The sequence below is a fragment of the Leiobunum rupestre genome, chromosome 1 (assembly GCF_980474605.1).
Source record: "Leiobunum rupestre chromosome 1, qqLeiRupe1.1.hap1, whole genome shotgun sequence".
NCBI classification, from domain to species: domain Eukaryota; kingdom Metazoa; phylum Arthropoda; class Arachnida; order Opiliones; family Sclerosomatidae; genus Leiobunum; species Leiobunum rupestre.
The window spans coordinates 53950546-53966816 of NC_143384.1; the positions used below are offsets into that span (position 1 = coordinate 53950546).

Consider the following 16271-nt stretch of genomic DNA (forward strand, 5'->3'; position numbering starts at 1 on the left):
TTTTTGAACGCTAGGTGGTAGATGATAAGTTTCAATAAGTAAGTTGTAGAGCATACTGTGACGTCAGAGTTCGTTTACATGTTATTTATTAACAATTCAATATGTACACGGGAATAGCTAGGCGTGACTCTACGGCGGTTCAAGTAACGACTCCGTCGGCGGCGGCTACTCGGCTGCTTGATCGGCGGGTGGCAGAATCCTCTCTCCGTTTGCGGATCTGGATGGTTGAACTGTGTTTCTTTGGGGGACGTTAAAATACTCTAAAACCTTTAATGGAGTTGGTAAAGTCAAAATCATACATTTTGTCACTGAAATAATAGGTCATGAAAAATAACAAGTTGGTATTACCCAAATGTTTTTACGCCTCATGTTATTGTAATGATTGTCTGTGAAAAATGAACATGTTTTGAGCCAAATCATTGTTTTACTTTTACAAATAAAGTGTTAGAACAAGTGCAATTATTATAATAAGGAATTAAAGAAAGTTTTTTACAAATGCGGTTCAATAAGGCCACCGTCCGCAATGAAGCATATTCAGGAACGAACCAAGGACCATATCTGAAGTAACGAGTTGGAACGCTGCAATGATTTTCTGGCGCAAGTCGTCTTCACTAGTGACTGTCATCTTGTATACTTCCTCCTTGATGAATCCCTACCGAAAAGGTTCAGTGTTGTCAAATCTTGTTACCTAGGAAGCCATTGCACTGGACCATTCTTCCCAATCCAACGCTCAGGGAGCTCGGTGTTGAGGTATTGCACCACATGTCGTTCCTGGTGACGAGGTGCACCGTCATGCAAGAACCAAGGGTGTGGCAGAACGACTAAAGGGACATCTTCCAATGAAATAAGGACACTCCAGACATAATATTTTGACAAGTCCAAATCGAAGCATGCCATTCTTATACTTTGTTCAAGGGTAAGCGACAATGTAGGCGATGACCGTGTCTTCCATGACGTCCAAGTCCGCGGAATCTGGGATTCGTATTGCCGTCTCCTTCGAAGTCAGCAACAGCTCGGACAATAGTGTGGTGATTTGGTTGACTGTCAGGATATAACATTTGAAACAACCGACTTGTTAAACGTGCGTTTCGATGACCATCACCGTAGTATAACTAAACCATCCACGAGTATAACGATTCATACTTTTTTTCACCGGACTACGTAGAGATAATGTTTTTCAAATAAAAGCGGTGGCACTTTAAATACTAAAATGAACCCACATTTTAAACGAATCAGAAGTGCAAAAAAAGCTTTCGGAAATTCAGTTGGCATAAAATAGACATTTTGTAGATCCTAAAATCTACTTTTTCTTGTTTAATAAAAAACACCAACTTTTTGTCCATAGAAAACAAACGTGTACGGGGTCCTACTGTAATTCCTTATAAAATTTCACTTGTTCTAACACTTAATTTGTAAAGGTAAAACAATGATTTCGCTCAAAACATGTTCATTTTTCACATACAATCATTACAATAACATGAGGCGTAGTTCAAAAACTACAAATTCTAAAACCGTGAAAAATTTTACGATTTTTCTGAAATTCACATTTCTAGAAGGTATAGTTTTTGAGAAAAATGTCTGGGCCGATCAAATGAAGAACCTTGTATAAGTATTTTTAATAAAATAACAGATTTAACTATAAAAATTCTAAAACCTAATAATAAAATTAGAGTTAGAAAATTATTTATTAGAAAAGCCAGGCTTTCATCGTCAAAATGCAAGCCAACCATAACCACGTGATAGCTTTTTTCGTTAAAAATCGAGCTCTCCTATTGGTCGGTGACTTTGGTATAAAAATTGGGAAAAATAACAGCGTCGCCGATTAACAGGAATCGCTAAAACGTTTCTGCACCGCGATATCGATTGCGAGGATCGCAAAATAAACAGCTCGCTAAATCTGAATCGCTAAATTGCATTCCTTTTAAAATTAACAGGAATCGCAAAACGTCTCTGCACCAGGCCCTAGCTCTACCGAAATTAGATAATCATTAAGGCTCAAGTAATTAGACGACTTTTATTCCAAAATCGGGCTAGTATTCTATTTATATTTGATAATAATTACGGCTTAATTGGACGACTTTTATTCCAAATTAGGGCTAATTTTTACGAAACTTGTACGAAGGTTCAGCAATTGTTGTCTGATTTAAACCGAAAGAGCTGTTGAATTCCCAAATTAGACGACCTTTGTACTAAAAGAGTATGGAACATCGTGCATTTTGGTCCAAATATTTAAACAATTTAAGAATATTTTCTGTCAAATTATAGTTAAATAATACGCTGCAAATGGAGAACAATTTTTTCTAAATGGTTAAGTATTTAAACAATTGCGCGAATGTTTGGCTTTATTTTTCCAAATTTTCCACCAACTTTGCAACTAAGTTTGATCAATTTTGGAAATTTATTTTACAAGTATTAGTGGAATATACCATCAAAATTGGGCCAATATATTTCAAACAATGGCCGAATATCCTTCCAAAATGGAAAAAAATGATCCAAATTTGTAGGCGTAAAACATTTCAGAAATGAACTAAACATGGTGCATTCTCAGAGTCAACGATTTTGAAGGCATTTTGTCCAATTTTGCCCAAATGTTTCTAAGAGGGTGGTTACTAATGCTAATAACAACGATCCCTAATTTATCCGCAACGTTTTGTTAATAGATGAATATCATTTTCAAGATATGAACCCTTCAATCATCAAAATAAGTTTTCACAGCGTAAAAGTGGTTTTTATGTTATACCTTAGGTTAGTATCCTCGATTTTAGGCATCAAAATAATCACCTTTGGCAGGACGAAAACCTGCACTATGTATGTCCACACTATCACCAATTGAAGTTTGAAAGCTTAAATCTATGGGTTAAACTCGTGGGAAATCGCATTGCAAAACTGTAGACACTCAGAAATAATAAATAATTATAAGCAACTTACGTTAGGCCCTTTTCTTAGTAGCCCGTTTTTGATCGCGGAGTATTTGGCTCGCTTTCCAACGGTATTGGAAACAAGTTCCGATATCGTGATTGGTGCTCTTAGAAGTCATATGGAGAAATCTGATTCACCTTTTTTGCAAAGCGCGCACAAAAAAGTTTGTTAAGACGGGGCTTCTCGAAAAACACATGGTTTTAATATTTACTAGCTGAGAAGCGTGGCTTCCGGCCGTGCTTTCAGCTAGTTGAGTAAATTGGGGTTTTGAAAACTAGAACAAAATGGACTTTGCTTTAAATATGCAAATTAAATAATTTTTAAATAATAAATCGGCATTTTTAAAATTGAAAACGTTTAATAGTGCAAAATATCATATCTTGTAATATTAACATATGTTTGATTTCTTTGATTACTATAAGATGTAAGTATGATAAAGCGTTTTTGTACACAATATTTTTAGGTTATCCGTTTGGAGTAAGTATGCACAGGTTATTTGCAGCTCTAACTCTTGAGCACGCCACATAAAGCATGGGTTTCCCACAGTTTTAAATGACTGTCCTTGCGCTTTATTAATTGTCATTGCGAAGCTAAAATTGATTGGAAATTGCAGGTGTTTAAAATCAAATGGCATATCGGTTGGTATTATGGGTATGCGTGGAATGAATACGGCCCGGGCAGAGGTGTCTTCGTGACACAGATAGATAGGGGAGGGGGTGCGCTGAGAAAAGAGAACGAACGGAAGCGAAAAGGGTCGAAGGTCGTGCCATGGAGCAGCTAAGTGAGGCAATTAGAGCCAGAGAGATAAACTCCCGATTCTCTGGCTCTTAATACCCGCGTCTCTTGACAGCGTGAGGTCAGGGGTTTCGGTCTTGCGGTTACCGGTTATTGGTCCCGTGGTCAAAAACTACGAGGGTCAGCAATCTCAAGTCGCTCCTATAACTTGACGGCCGGGGCCACAATGCCACCGGCCAAATTTGAACTGCAAAATGAAGAATTTGATGAAAACTATCAACTTCAAAAAGAAGAATGTGATGAAAACTATTTTCTTTAACTGATCAAGATAACCGTGACGAAAATATCGCGTTGGATATCTCTACGCCTATGATTATATTAGTGGACGAGGAGGTGAAAAATACTGGTTGTATATTTTAGCAAAAAATCCAGACTGTCAAGGAATTAACAAATAATGAACTTTATAAATAAAACTTTTTTGGCGGATGAACCAAATTCTGTTTTTTTTTTTTATATTTAAAAGCAAATTAAAAACACTCAATCGTTTCCTCTAGAGAAGTGCAAATGAAATTGAAAACATTAAGTTTTAATTTAAATACGTTTGAATTTCATATAGTTTCGGACATTAAAATACCATCTCGTCATCAATGGTAACGGGGAAGACGCACTATCCAGGTTAGCCGTAGTTGGTCTTGTATCATGTTCCCTTCGTCCGACAAGGGTGCTTGGTGAATGGTGTGAAGTAATTATTAGGTGTGCTTGCATAAAAGCAAGTGCTCTTGCTATGTCGTCATCAGTCACCGAATTTCGCTTTGAAATCGGTCAATTTTTTCAAATTAGGGTACCCAAAAACATTCCCGCGGGAAATGGTTATAATTTGTTAAATTTTATCTTTCACATTTGGTTAAGAAAGATGGTATATCTATTTTCAACCATGGTTTCTTTTTTAGTAGCAATGATAAAAACGCATTAAATAAAAAATTAAATTTCTAAATTATTTTTATTACAAAACTTACGTTCGTGAAAGGTGCTACCATAAGCCCTTAAATTAAACTGAAATAAGTTCTTAAAAAATTGTTTCTCATAAAATGATAAAATTACCATTTTACATTTCGAGATAAAATTCCACCAAATATCAGAAACAAAATATTTTCGAAAAACTTAAACATAGTAACGATAGTTGCTGCCTGGCGCTAAAGTCAAACATTATACAGGGTGTTTATTTGCTCGGAAAAGTGATTTTTTTCAAAAACTATGTTTTCTAGGAAAATGAAATTTTAACTGTACATTAAACGTGCCAGGCGACACTTTCTACCAAAATTGCATCTAAATCAAAAAATATTTTCACGTTTTTAAAAATTTAAATTTTAACCGCTAGGTGCTATAAGAAAATTGTAGAACGTAACCGAAAACGTACAAATAGCGTTAACGCGAAAAAAATAGACTTATTTTTCACTGAAAAAATACAACTTGAAAAAGTGACAAGTTGGGAAAGCTAAAATAACTTTTTTGAATTCCATTGGGAGAGTAGTATAACTTTATGAAAGTCAGAAATTTGTTAATCTGGTGTTTAATGCAATAAACACCGCTGGAAAATCGAGGAGACAATGGCGAAGAAGGTATTACACGATTTAATTTCGTAGGATGAAAAATGCGAATCTATTGAAAAAACAAAGAGACATTTTATTTATCTACTTACACACAAAATTTATAAGTACGTTCCAAAAATACCACCTCAAGTAGAAGTCGGCTTGAATCATTTTCGGGGTTACTTCCCGGCAAGCGCTTACAATTCGTTGACGCAGCTCTTCAAGGGTCTCAACCGGAGTGGCGTACACCTTGTCCTTGACGAAGCCCCAACGAAAGAAATCCAACGGAGTCAGATCGGGCGACCTTGCTGGCCAGTGTACGGGACCGTTTCTCCCTATCCATCGTTGTGGAAATTCGTTGTTGTGGTAATCTCTCACGGCTTTGTGGTAATGAGGCGGAGCACCGTCTTGCTGAAACCACAGTCTTGCTCGTTGCGCCAACGTCAGTACGTCAAGTTGTTGTTCTAGCTCATTTCTCAAGAACTCTAAATAACTCTGGCCATATAGATTTTGCGGTAAGAATACTTAACCAATTAACCGGTTTCCAACAAGACCAATCCAAACATTCAAGCGCCCAAATTGAAATTGGTGACGGTGTTCATATCCCCAGTGTGGATTTGTATCTTCCCAAACATGATTATTTTGTTGATTCTAAGCGCCGTCTCTTGCAAACGAGGATTCATCCGAGAATAGCATGTTGCGGAGGAATTGTCGATCGTCGTGCACGGAATTTAGCAGCCAGTTGCAAAAATCCAGCCGTTATTGAGCGTCTCCATCTCGTAAACCGTGGTGAAGCGTTGCTCTGTAAGGATGGTACTTATTCCTATGTAAAATTTCCCAAATGTGAGTTTTACTGCAAGCCAAATACTTACACGCCGCGGCACAACTACTGAATCCAAATCCCGCTGACCAGGCCCATGAAATCGAGGTTGTACGATACCATACTGGTGAAAGTCATTTACAGCTCGCCTTACAGTAGTTTGGGGTGGTCTTCTATCTGGATGTCGTTGCTCAAAGATCTCACTCACTCGTCGTAGGTTTCTTCCACCTTTCGCGTAGTAATTGGCCACTAGTACGATCAGATCTGGAATATTGAGTCATGAATTTTAAGGTTGATTACGACAATAAGGTTACACAGTATGTATTACAGTTATTTAAATACTAAATAAATTTAGGGTTTTTACTGAACTTTAAACCTGTGGTCTTTTTATCTTCTCACCTATCAGGGTTAAAATAGGTTTCGAATACGACTAGATGCAAACACAGGCCTATTAGATTAAAAAACTTATAGGAAAAGTCAATAGCTAAATGAGCCAGATTGTGGTTTCAAAAAGAGTGCCACGCCTCATGACCCCCGAAATGTGAAATACTGTATTTCAAAACGATGAATAGGGTGAAACGGTTCGGCCATTGGCCAGCAAGGTCGCCAGATCTTACGTAATTTAAATCGCCATTACTAATTTAATTAATTAATTTTATTTCTTGGTTATTGTCTCCTCGATTTTTCATCGGTGTTTATTGCATTAAACACCAGATTAAGAAATTTCTGCTTTCATAAAGTTACACTACTCTCCCAATGGAATTCAAAAAAAGTTATTTTAGCTTGCCCAACTTGTCACTTTTTCAAGTCGTATTTTTTCAGTGAAAAAGACGTCTATTTGGGTCGCGACAACGCTATTTGTACGTTTTCGGTGACGCTCTACAATTTTCTCATTGACAATTTTCTTGTAGCACCTAGCGGCTAAAATTTAAATTTTCAAAAAACGTGCAAATATTTTTCGATTTAGATGCAATTTTGGTAGAAAGTGTCCTCCTGTATGTATAATGTACAGTTCAAATTTCAACTTTCTAGAAAACATAGTTTTGGGAAACAAAATTCCGTTTTTCGAGCAAACAAACACCCTTTATATTTGTCAAGTATTCTAGTGATATATACGAAATTAAAAAATGATAACCAACGAAATCATTTCTAATAGCCCTTTAAGCTAAATAACTCCGAAGAAAGAAGTTTGAAACGAAACACTAATTACTTTGAAACGTTCGCGTTTTTAATTTCCGTCTAATAATCAATGGACACTCTACTGGGGTCACGTTTTCGTATTTCAAAGACAACAAGGGCTAATTTCCATTTCGAATGCTTTTATAAATGGTTATTTTGGAAACTTTTATTCTGTTTTTCCTGATCAAGTGAACTTTACATACCTTTTAATTAAATGTCGAGGCGAGTCGGCCGCTTTTAGGGCCGCAGTGCGTTGAAATGTAATGAATTCGGAGACAGCTCGCTATACTGCGTCGTTTTCAGATCGAAACTGCGCAACACGACGAACCAAACAAATAGAAGCTACTCAATCGAGCATTTTCAAAGCTTAAAGGTAGGATTTTTGTTGATTTTTCAAACAATTTCTTAGGATCAGTAAACATAAAAGTAGATTTTTTGTACAATATTTTTGGGTCAGTTAACATTATAGAGTTATTAATTTGTTTGTTTAACTATTATTTAAAATTTGGCTTAAACTTTTGTCATTTGGAATAAATTTTATTCGATGGACTTATCATATGGATTTTGCCATTATATCGATTAAGTGATTTCCGTAGATTTCGTCGATACGTACTCGTCACGAGAATGGCGTACAGCGATTAGGCAGAGTGATCAAGCCCATCGATTTAATATCATAATATGAACGAATTGCGAATAAGAGATAATTTATAATTAATGACTTCATTAAATAAGCGCTTGTTTGATGTAGTCTCACTTTAAGACAGCAGATAAGTTTGAAGGTGTCATCCTTTCTCCGTTAATGATTTTTTTAAATTGCCTTAAATTATAGGTATCCATATTAATTCGATATTATATAATACTTTAATTAAATGTTTTTATAAGGACCCTAAATATGAAATACGTTATGTTACGTAAAATATTTCAAAAAATCGAAATATTGTTTTATGAAGCAGCATCAAAGCTTATAGAAACTAACGCCAGATGATGCTTAATTTATTTATGTTCTCCACGTTTCGAAAAAATTAAAGAATTAAAAAATGAGTTTGGTTGAATGTAATGGCTCTTTTTATAAATTCAGTTACGCTGGCTGAAACTGTTTTTAAGTTGATCTTACGTCGCAATGCCCTAGCTTTATTAAAATAGTTTTGACTAGCGCGGTTTTCATGCACACGTGAAAATTCGATGTTTCTCAAGCCCTAAGCGCGCGTTCCTAATATTACTGAAGATAAAGTTGTGAGGAAGTAGCTACAATCAAACAAGCGGCGTAGACAAAGACAAGGGGGGGGGGGTTCAGGTCCAACCCCCCCCCCTTGCACCTTCCTTCAACTGTACTAAATTTAAACCCCCTTCTCAACCCCCCTCTTAACATTCACATACTTCGACCCCCCCTTGGCGAATTTCTCGCTACGCAACTGAAACAAGAAGGTCACGTTAATTTATAAACACACCTATAGATGTAAGATGTAAAGTTCAAAAATATAGAGTAATATGCTTGTCAAGAATATCATAAGAAGTCGAAGTATTTTATTAAATATCTATATTTAAAAGTGATTTTTTTTTAATTTTATAGTTCAAATAATATCGCGCAGGTTTTAAATTGTTTATTTGGGGGTCAGCAAGCAAAATTTATTATATTTAAATGTCTTGGAACTCAATTATATTTACAAAAATCAATTACGCGTACAAATTAGCTGACTTAAATAGTTTTGAAACAACCGCAAGAAATTATTTTTCAAATTGATATTAATCACCGGGATATGGCCTTTTTACGTTTCATTCAACATTATTTTAAACCTTTTATGTAGTTGAAAATAGCTTCTGGCGCGCGATAACATTAAATTTAATTCGAACGACCAAATATTGGCATTTATAATTAAAGTTGCGCAAATATTTGTTTTTATAAAGAAATATCATAATGTATCACTGCACCTCTATAAGCCATAAATGGCATATATTGCGTCAAAAATATACCGCACATATGAGATGATCTATTGCCCATTACTTAACCACCATGTTAATTATATTATTTGATATATTCACAAAATTTTAAAATAAATAAAAAACGATGAAACTCTAAAGCGTTAAAGGTTATTTTTCTATTATTTGTTTGTTAAAAATAAGAGTTATATAAGCTATCGGCTGACGAAGGGCAGTCATCAGAAACTAAGACACCTGGACTACAATGCCAACGCTATACTTCCGATTTCAGAGTGTCCGCTACAAAACACCACCAAGTGGAGAAAATCCGCAATATTAACGCCCAAACACACACTTTTTTGACCCCCTCCTTTAGGAGCCGAACGTTTCGCGCTCTACCTCTGCAAAAGCGCCAAGCAAACCAGTTTTTTTCGCACGAATTTTCATGGGGACGACAGTTGCCGCTAAATGAGGATTGTGGCGTTGGTTTAGTTGCGACACTAGCCTTACAACACCGCCTATCTTCATTCCAGTCCAGGTGTAAATGGTCTTAGTAAGAAAGCTCTTTTAAATAGCTATATTAAATTTCGGTGCAATAGTAGTATTCAAGAATATTTTAACTTTCATCATGAATAAAATGGACCAGGGTAAAAATTACATATTTGATCAACTATTTTATCATTTCTGATATCAAGATTAAAAAAGGATCTTGTAAATGGCGATAGTTACTTTAAAAATAAATGGCATAGTATGATAGAAGATTATTTTTCTTTAACAGTATTGATTCTGCTTTAATAAGGCCAATATTTTTTATTTTCCTTTACGAAAAATGTGAATTAATGCTGATCTATATCCAGAAATGTGGAGGTGAAATAAAATTAAGTTAAAAATATTCACCAAGTGACAGTATTATTTTAATATAATGAAGTTAATCATGGTTTTAAAGAAACATTTGATTTAGACTAAGTTGTTAATTAACTAGGGTTCTCTTAAAAAGCGATTATCTAAAACCACCTTAGCCAGGGGTCGAATTCCAGGGTTAGAAAGCTTTATTTTTCCCAACCTATCCTTGGGTAAATACTTTATGATATTTTAAAATTGGTTTACTTAATTTTAAATTTCTAACGTGTATAACAAAAACATCGGGTTTGTCTACACTTGGTGAACCTTTAGGTGCAATGCATTTTTGCAAAATAATTGGAAAAATATATTTACATAAAATGAATAGCAATTAATGAACAGTGAAGATGTTCTAATTTTATTAGCGCGCGTAATAATATCGTTTTTGATATAATCACATAAATTATCATAACAGTTTTGTTATATATAGTCTTTTCGCTAAATTACTCGAAACGATCTGCATGTACTGCAAAAAATTAACGTAATTTCCAATGTACATTTCTAAGTTAGAAAAGCTGGTTTCCGACTAATTGCAACAAACGACAGAAAAGTAGAAAAACGGTTCAAAATTCACAAATAGCATGGTTGTCGGGCGAGGCTACATCTTTTTCATTCTAATGAAATTGGGTTCGTTCAGAGATAACGTAACAGTACAAAACAATGAAAAGTTTATGCAAGCGTTAATAAAGCTACCGGGAGAAGTGGTCACTCAAAATAACGTTACATATCATTGTTTTACAACGGAAATTTATTTATCATCTATTTTGATTTGAAATCGCAATTAAGTACTGGTTTTTCTCCTTATAATAAGGTGAAAATTAAATACAATTCAGAAATTTAGATTTCATTAAAGGGATAATGCAAAGCCGAACCAACCTATTTTTTATCGATTCGCATACCTAAAACTTGTACAAAAATCATACTCACCCTAAAAATGGTTTGAAATTAAATTTAAATTAATTTTTAACTTCGAGAAAATCGGGCCTTGGCACTTCCGATGGCCTCTCAACTGTATTTGCCGCGCATCCGACGCGTCGTCTGAAATAAGGTCCCCGACCAATCAAAGCGAGGAGAACCCTTTAATCCAACATCCAATGATTTATCTCTTTTCGCACGTAATCGCTCGAAGCTTCCGGGAAAAAATCAATCGATTCAAGAGCTCGCTAAGCCTCGGTCGTTCCTAGTTCGTTGTTTGTAATATTTATTACGTTATAAATTTTGTGAGGAGTTAAATATCTCTTTAGTTTAAACCTAGATACTATGGAGGATCAAAACTTAGGCGCTCAACCATATTTGTTTGAACCGAGATTGGCTCAATATCAACCAATTAATGCTAACAATGATAGTGATAGTGAAAACGAAGCATTAGATGTAGGCCTAAATCTTAATAATGAACGAATTGGCAATACGAACTGGTAAGTACTCTTATCTAAACTCTAATAATAACTTTTAATAATAATGTAAAATTAAATAGGTGTCATTGTAACAATTGCAAAGAAATGCCAACAGTTATCGAAAGTTTATGTTGCCAAGAGGTTCGCCAAATAAGAGAAAAGGTTTTTGGTCATTCCTGCATTCAAACGTATCAGAGATTCATCAAAAATTGTACTGATATTGATGTGTTAGAAATTCACTACAGAATGTACGTCCAGAACACAAATGATAGGAATGACTTTAATATCCACGAGTAAGTTAAAAGGGTGCAGGATACATGTTTCTGTGCATGAAATTGATCATTTTGTGAATTCTATAGAAAATATCGGTATGCTGCTTATCGAAATTATATATACGTTGTGCATGGAAAAATGGGAAGGCATCGTAGGACACCCATACCAAGTTGTGTGGTATCGAAGATAAGTGAGTTGTTCCCAGCGGAATCTGAAGAGTATACGGGATTTAAATACCCAAGATTTTAAGATGTTTGATATATAAATAATTGACTATATTGTTTTTGTTAAAATAATTTATTAATTAAATCAGCTGTATTTTATGGAAATGTTCGTTTCATTGCATCAGTTGTATTATTTAAAAATATTTCTTCTACTGGTAGTAAAAGGGCCCCCGATAGGTGTTAATCTAGCACTGAATTTATCAATCAAATCGGCTTTGTTTCTTTGCTAGGATGATGCTCTTATCTACCCCTTCTGAATACTTTGACGCTAGCGTTTCAGCTGTACAAGCAGAAGCCATTAACTTAACCCCTATGGGAGTTTCCAAGGCTTTTTCATATGCCATTTGTAATAATTTTTCCACATACTCTAAAAAAAAATAATTTAAAAGTTTCACAAAAATATTTTCTAATTTACCACTCACCGTAAGTGTTTTCCTCAAGAATAGCTTTTACAGTTGGTTCTCCAGCTTTGGCTTTTGGATATGCCAAGTAATACTCTTCTTCACCTTGTTGGTTTATTTGTTTCGCTTTCTGTCCATTTTCATTAAAATGAAGGGCCGCTAAACATGTTCTAGAAGAACGCAATGATGTAAATATTAAATAGAAGCAATTGCCTATTTGAACTATACCTGGAGACCATAGAATCTTTGTGAAAATGAATCCTCTTTGGCGTAAAAGAATTTAGTACAGAATGAAACACTTCTAATGTAAAAGTTTGATACTTTTGTGAGAGCTGGGCTACTGCGGCCAAAGTGTGAGGGGCGTGAATTATTGGTGAAATTTTTTCGTAAACAACGGACTCTATTCAATTTAAAAAAAAGTTATTTCAACTGATTTGGTTTAAAAGAATTCTTCGCATTTTCCTTTTACGTTCTCAGATTGATCTTTGAGTGCTCGATTTCCAATTTCAGCGAGTCTGCGATCTCCGAGTGAACCAAAGGATAACGTTATAAGTACTTCACCAGTAGCGTAGCCAGGATTTGGTTTCGGGGAGGGCACACAATGAAAAAAAGTAAAACAAAAAATAAAATAATTGTGCATACAACCATACGTTTCGGGGGGCGCGTGCCCTCTGTGCCCCCCCTGGCTACGACACTGTACTTCACCTCTGTGTAACCAAAATCGCTCTTCTTCCTTGGAAATCTCATCATGGAGGCAATTCGGAAAGGCTTTGCTGTGACCCTGGTGTATGTTGCATATGTGGTTTAGCAATGATGTCCATTTTCCGATACGTTCTTCTTTAGTGGTTGATGAGCGAGCTACCCAATATAAGTAATTAATAATGGATTGCATCCAAACTTCGAGATCTTCACAACCCTTTGTGTTAGCTACAGCTCTTAATTTTTTCTTTATATCTAAAAATTTTAAGAAAATCAGTAACTAAATTATTGACAGAGTTGGCACATTTTTTCCAGGGTTGAAAAAAACAATGGTTTTTCACAAGAAAAGACTGGATGACAAATTTTAAGCTGTTTTTTCCACTTAGTTTTTCCTGGTAAAAAGTGGGACGTAAAAATGAACTTTTCCTTGGTTTTTTCACTTCCAATGGCCAAAATTGAAAAAAAAATTAATTTAAATTAATTAGAGTAACAAAAACAAACTTTTTCTCAAAGAGATGAACTAATTGATTTTGATTGGAAATTTGGAATATAGTAGCTGTTTTATTATCTACTAAGCCTATATTTAAATCTGAATACATCAGTAACAATTTAATTATTTTAAAGTCATATCAAATCTTAATATCCCTTAATTGTTTTTCTCCAATTTTTCTCGTTTTTTCCTCTTTTCCAACCCTGATTATTGAACAATTATATCCTACTTTTAGCTACATGCCAGTTGTCGAATTCGTGGTTTATTTCTGGATGTTTTTTCCTCAAATGAGCTGTGATTGCGATATGACGGTCAGATACGAGAGTACCAATTTTTACTCCTTTATCATAGAAAAATTTTAAGCCTCTAATAAGGCCTTCCATTTCCATTTGATTAGATGATTTAACTTCAGTTGACTGTCAAATTTTAAGTTTAAAATTAGTTTAAAGAGGTTTTTAGTTAAAATATTTATTTAAATTACCTGCACAAGCTCGAAATGTATTATTTTTTGGATTCTCCCGTCATAAAGTTGTACAGTCCGTATTTAGCTGAGTAACCTAAATGAATAAATGTAATAATATTTTTCTGAAAATTTACATAAAGCGCAGTTAAAATTATTTAAATTAAAATGAAATTTCACCGGGACTATCTGCTCTGCTATCTCCACACACATTTAGGGGTGAAGCTTTCATTTCATTCAAAAGTTTATCCTGTTCGCTTAACCAAAGCTAAAATATATATGTCCAAATATTAAAGAAAACCGAAATGTAAAGCAAAAACAAAATGATTATACTTTTTCTATTACTGGATGAAACATCCTTTGGTAGTAGAAATACATCCGTGGGCCAAAGCATCAAAGTTTGAACTGTTTACAAACCAGCAAAAATTTTGTGGGTAAAACTTCGGAAAAATACATGCAAGCGGCAAGCAAATAGTTCCCCCAAGAGGTTGACCAAACTGTGGGTGGCTTTGCCATTTAAAAATATGACCTTTGGTACATTCTGTAGTAACACACAAACAAGAGCCAATAACTCTACGTTTAATGTCTATGACAGGGCTATTATGGAAAGTTTTACAGATTCTTAAGAGAGTCAAGAGACATGATGAGAAAACAATAAATTTATCCTCCAGATGGGGCTCAAGTCTAGATGGAAAAGTCTCCCTACAAATAAAAAGGATTGTTAAAAACCAAATCAAGTCAATAATAATTAAACCATACTCGTCTGATTCAAATTCCTCGCTTTCTGGGCTAACAATAGTTTCACTACTAGGTTCGTATGTGACTTCACTAGGGTGGTCCTCGCTTTTAGCTGATTCAGTTTCATGACTAAAATTAATTGCCTTTGGTGTTGGCTCTTCCACCGAATCTTCATACTCAGATTCAGAATCGGTGTCATAAGACGTTGTTCCACTTGCAACAATTGGGGAAGAAAACATCAATGGAGAAGCGAAAGGCTCTTTAATTCCTAGATCTATAATGCAATTTTAAAAATAGTTTTAAAATTTACATACACTGTATTTTTTACTCTTACCAACAGGTCGCACAAGAGTTCCTTTAGATTTTGTTTTACTTAGTGAAACAGAGGTTTGTACACTCTTGGATGAAATACTTCTCTAAAATAATTAAATTTTTTAATCCTTAACTTTTGAATAGGAGTAAAAAAAAATTATCTAACTCTAGATGCATAAGAATGAAATGTCAAAGCTTGGGCTGAATCCACAGGCTTGCAAGAACTGGTGTCCCCAGCTTCGTGAGAACGGGTGTCCCCAGCTTCGTGAGAACAGGTGTCCCCAGCTTCGTGAGAACGGGTGTTCCCAGCTTTGTGAGAGCTGATGTCCCCAGCTTCGTGAGAACAGGTGTCCCCAGCTTCGTGAGAAGAGGTGTCTGAAACTGATGTTGCTAATGGCGGAAGGGCAGAAACAGTAGCAACGCTTGTTTCTCCAGAATCGACACTGGGCCCACTTAATCTTAATCTTTTAGGTTGAGTTAAATCAAATACATTAGGTACTACTCCAGATTTAAGATGTTGTTTTACACCGTTGCTATCGCAGTTATAACAATTATCAGAGAAATGATTGGAGCATACAGCTAAACTAGAGGTCGGTATCCAGTCTTCCGATCGTCCAAGAATTCTTATCCATTTGATTCTAAGTTTAGGATCCTTCGGGAAGTAATGGAATTTAATGTCTTTCCCTTTTGTATTTTAGCGAGTATTATCACAGTTGAAAGCTGCACATTTACAATCTCCAGGCATCTTTCTTAACCTAAAATAAACATTATTATATTTTTATCAAAGATAATTTACGATTATTTCAAATATTCTTACCGAAATATTTCCAAAAACAATCAACACTACACCTTAGTACTGACCAGGTGTTTAGAGAATACTGATAGTCCTCACGAAATGGCTGGGTTTATTATTATAAGATATATTTAACCACTCACGAAATTGTTAGTTTTATCATGGACACTGTATCTCTAACCGGACGGGAAAAGCTGTAGCTTCCACCATACAAAATCACCTGCCGCCGCCACCGTCTCTCTGTAAAGGGGGGGGGGGGGGTTCAAGAATCTTTAAAGTTTCGGGGCTGTCAAGGCCATATAATTCGTCACGTGGTCGAAAAAACGTTCTTTATCGTTTGAATACGACACCTGGCGAAATAAATTCAAATTATTCTGAGAATTATGGGAAATCGAATTTTCCCAACAATTCTTTGAAATTTTTTTCAG

The 16271-nt window shown here is 35.2% G+C and overlaps 2 protein-coding genes across 2 annotated transcripts; one reads left to right on the top strand and one right to left on the bottom strand.

The window, feature by feature from the left end:
• The first annotated feature begins 11319 nt into the window (after positions 1–11319).
• Positions 11320–11750, top strand: LOC149963251 (uncharacterized). The gene is made up of 2 exons (XM_090165577.1): positions 11320–11474; positions 11534–11750. The coding sequence occupies exons 1-2, from the start codon at positions 11320–11322 to the stop codon at positions 11748–11750; spliced, it is 372 nt and encodes a 123-aa protein (XP_090021703.1).
• Positions 11751–12055: 305 nt separating this feature from the next.
• LOC149963252 (uncharacterized) lies at positions 12056–12927 on the bottom strand. Its single transcript, XM_090170526.1, has 3 exons — positions 12580–12927; positions 12373–12521; positions 12056–12317 (listed from the first exon to the last, which is right to left on the bottom strand). Exons 1-3 carry the CDS (start codon positions 12588–12590, stop codon positions 12151–12153), a joined length of 327 nt encoding a protein of 108 aa, XP_090026652.1. The 5' UTR covers positions 12591–12927; the 3' UTR covers positions 12056–12150.
• Positions 12928–16271: the final 3344 nt, after the last annotated feature.

Bases quoted from the DNA above. Each gene is read 5' to 3' on its own strand.
- LOC149963252 (XM_090170526.1), bottom strand. The intron at 12,318-12,372 runs GTGAGTGGTAAA...ATTTTTTTTTAG, and splicing joins TCTTGAGGAAAACACTTACG to AGTATGTGGAAAAATTATTA.
- LOC149963251 (XM_090165577.1), top strand. From the start codon at position 11,320: ATGGAGGATCAAAACTTAGGCGCTCAACCATATTTGTTTGAACCGAGA. The intron at 11,475-11,533 runs GTAAGTACTCTT...AAAATTAAATAG, and splicing joins CGAATTGGCAATACGAACTG to GTGTCATTGTAACAATTGCA.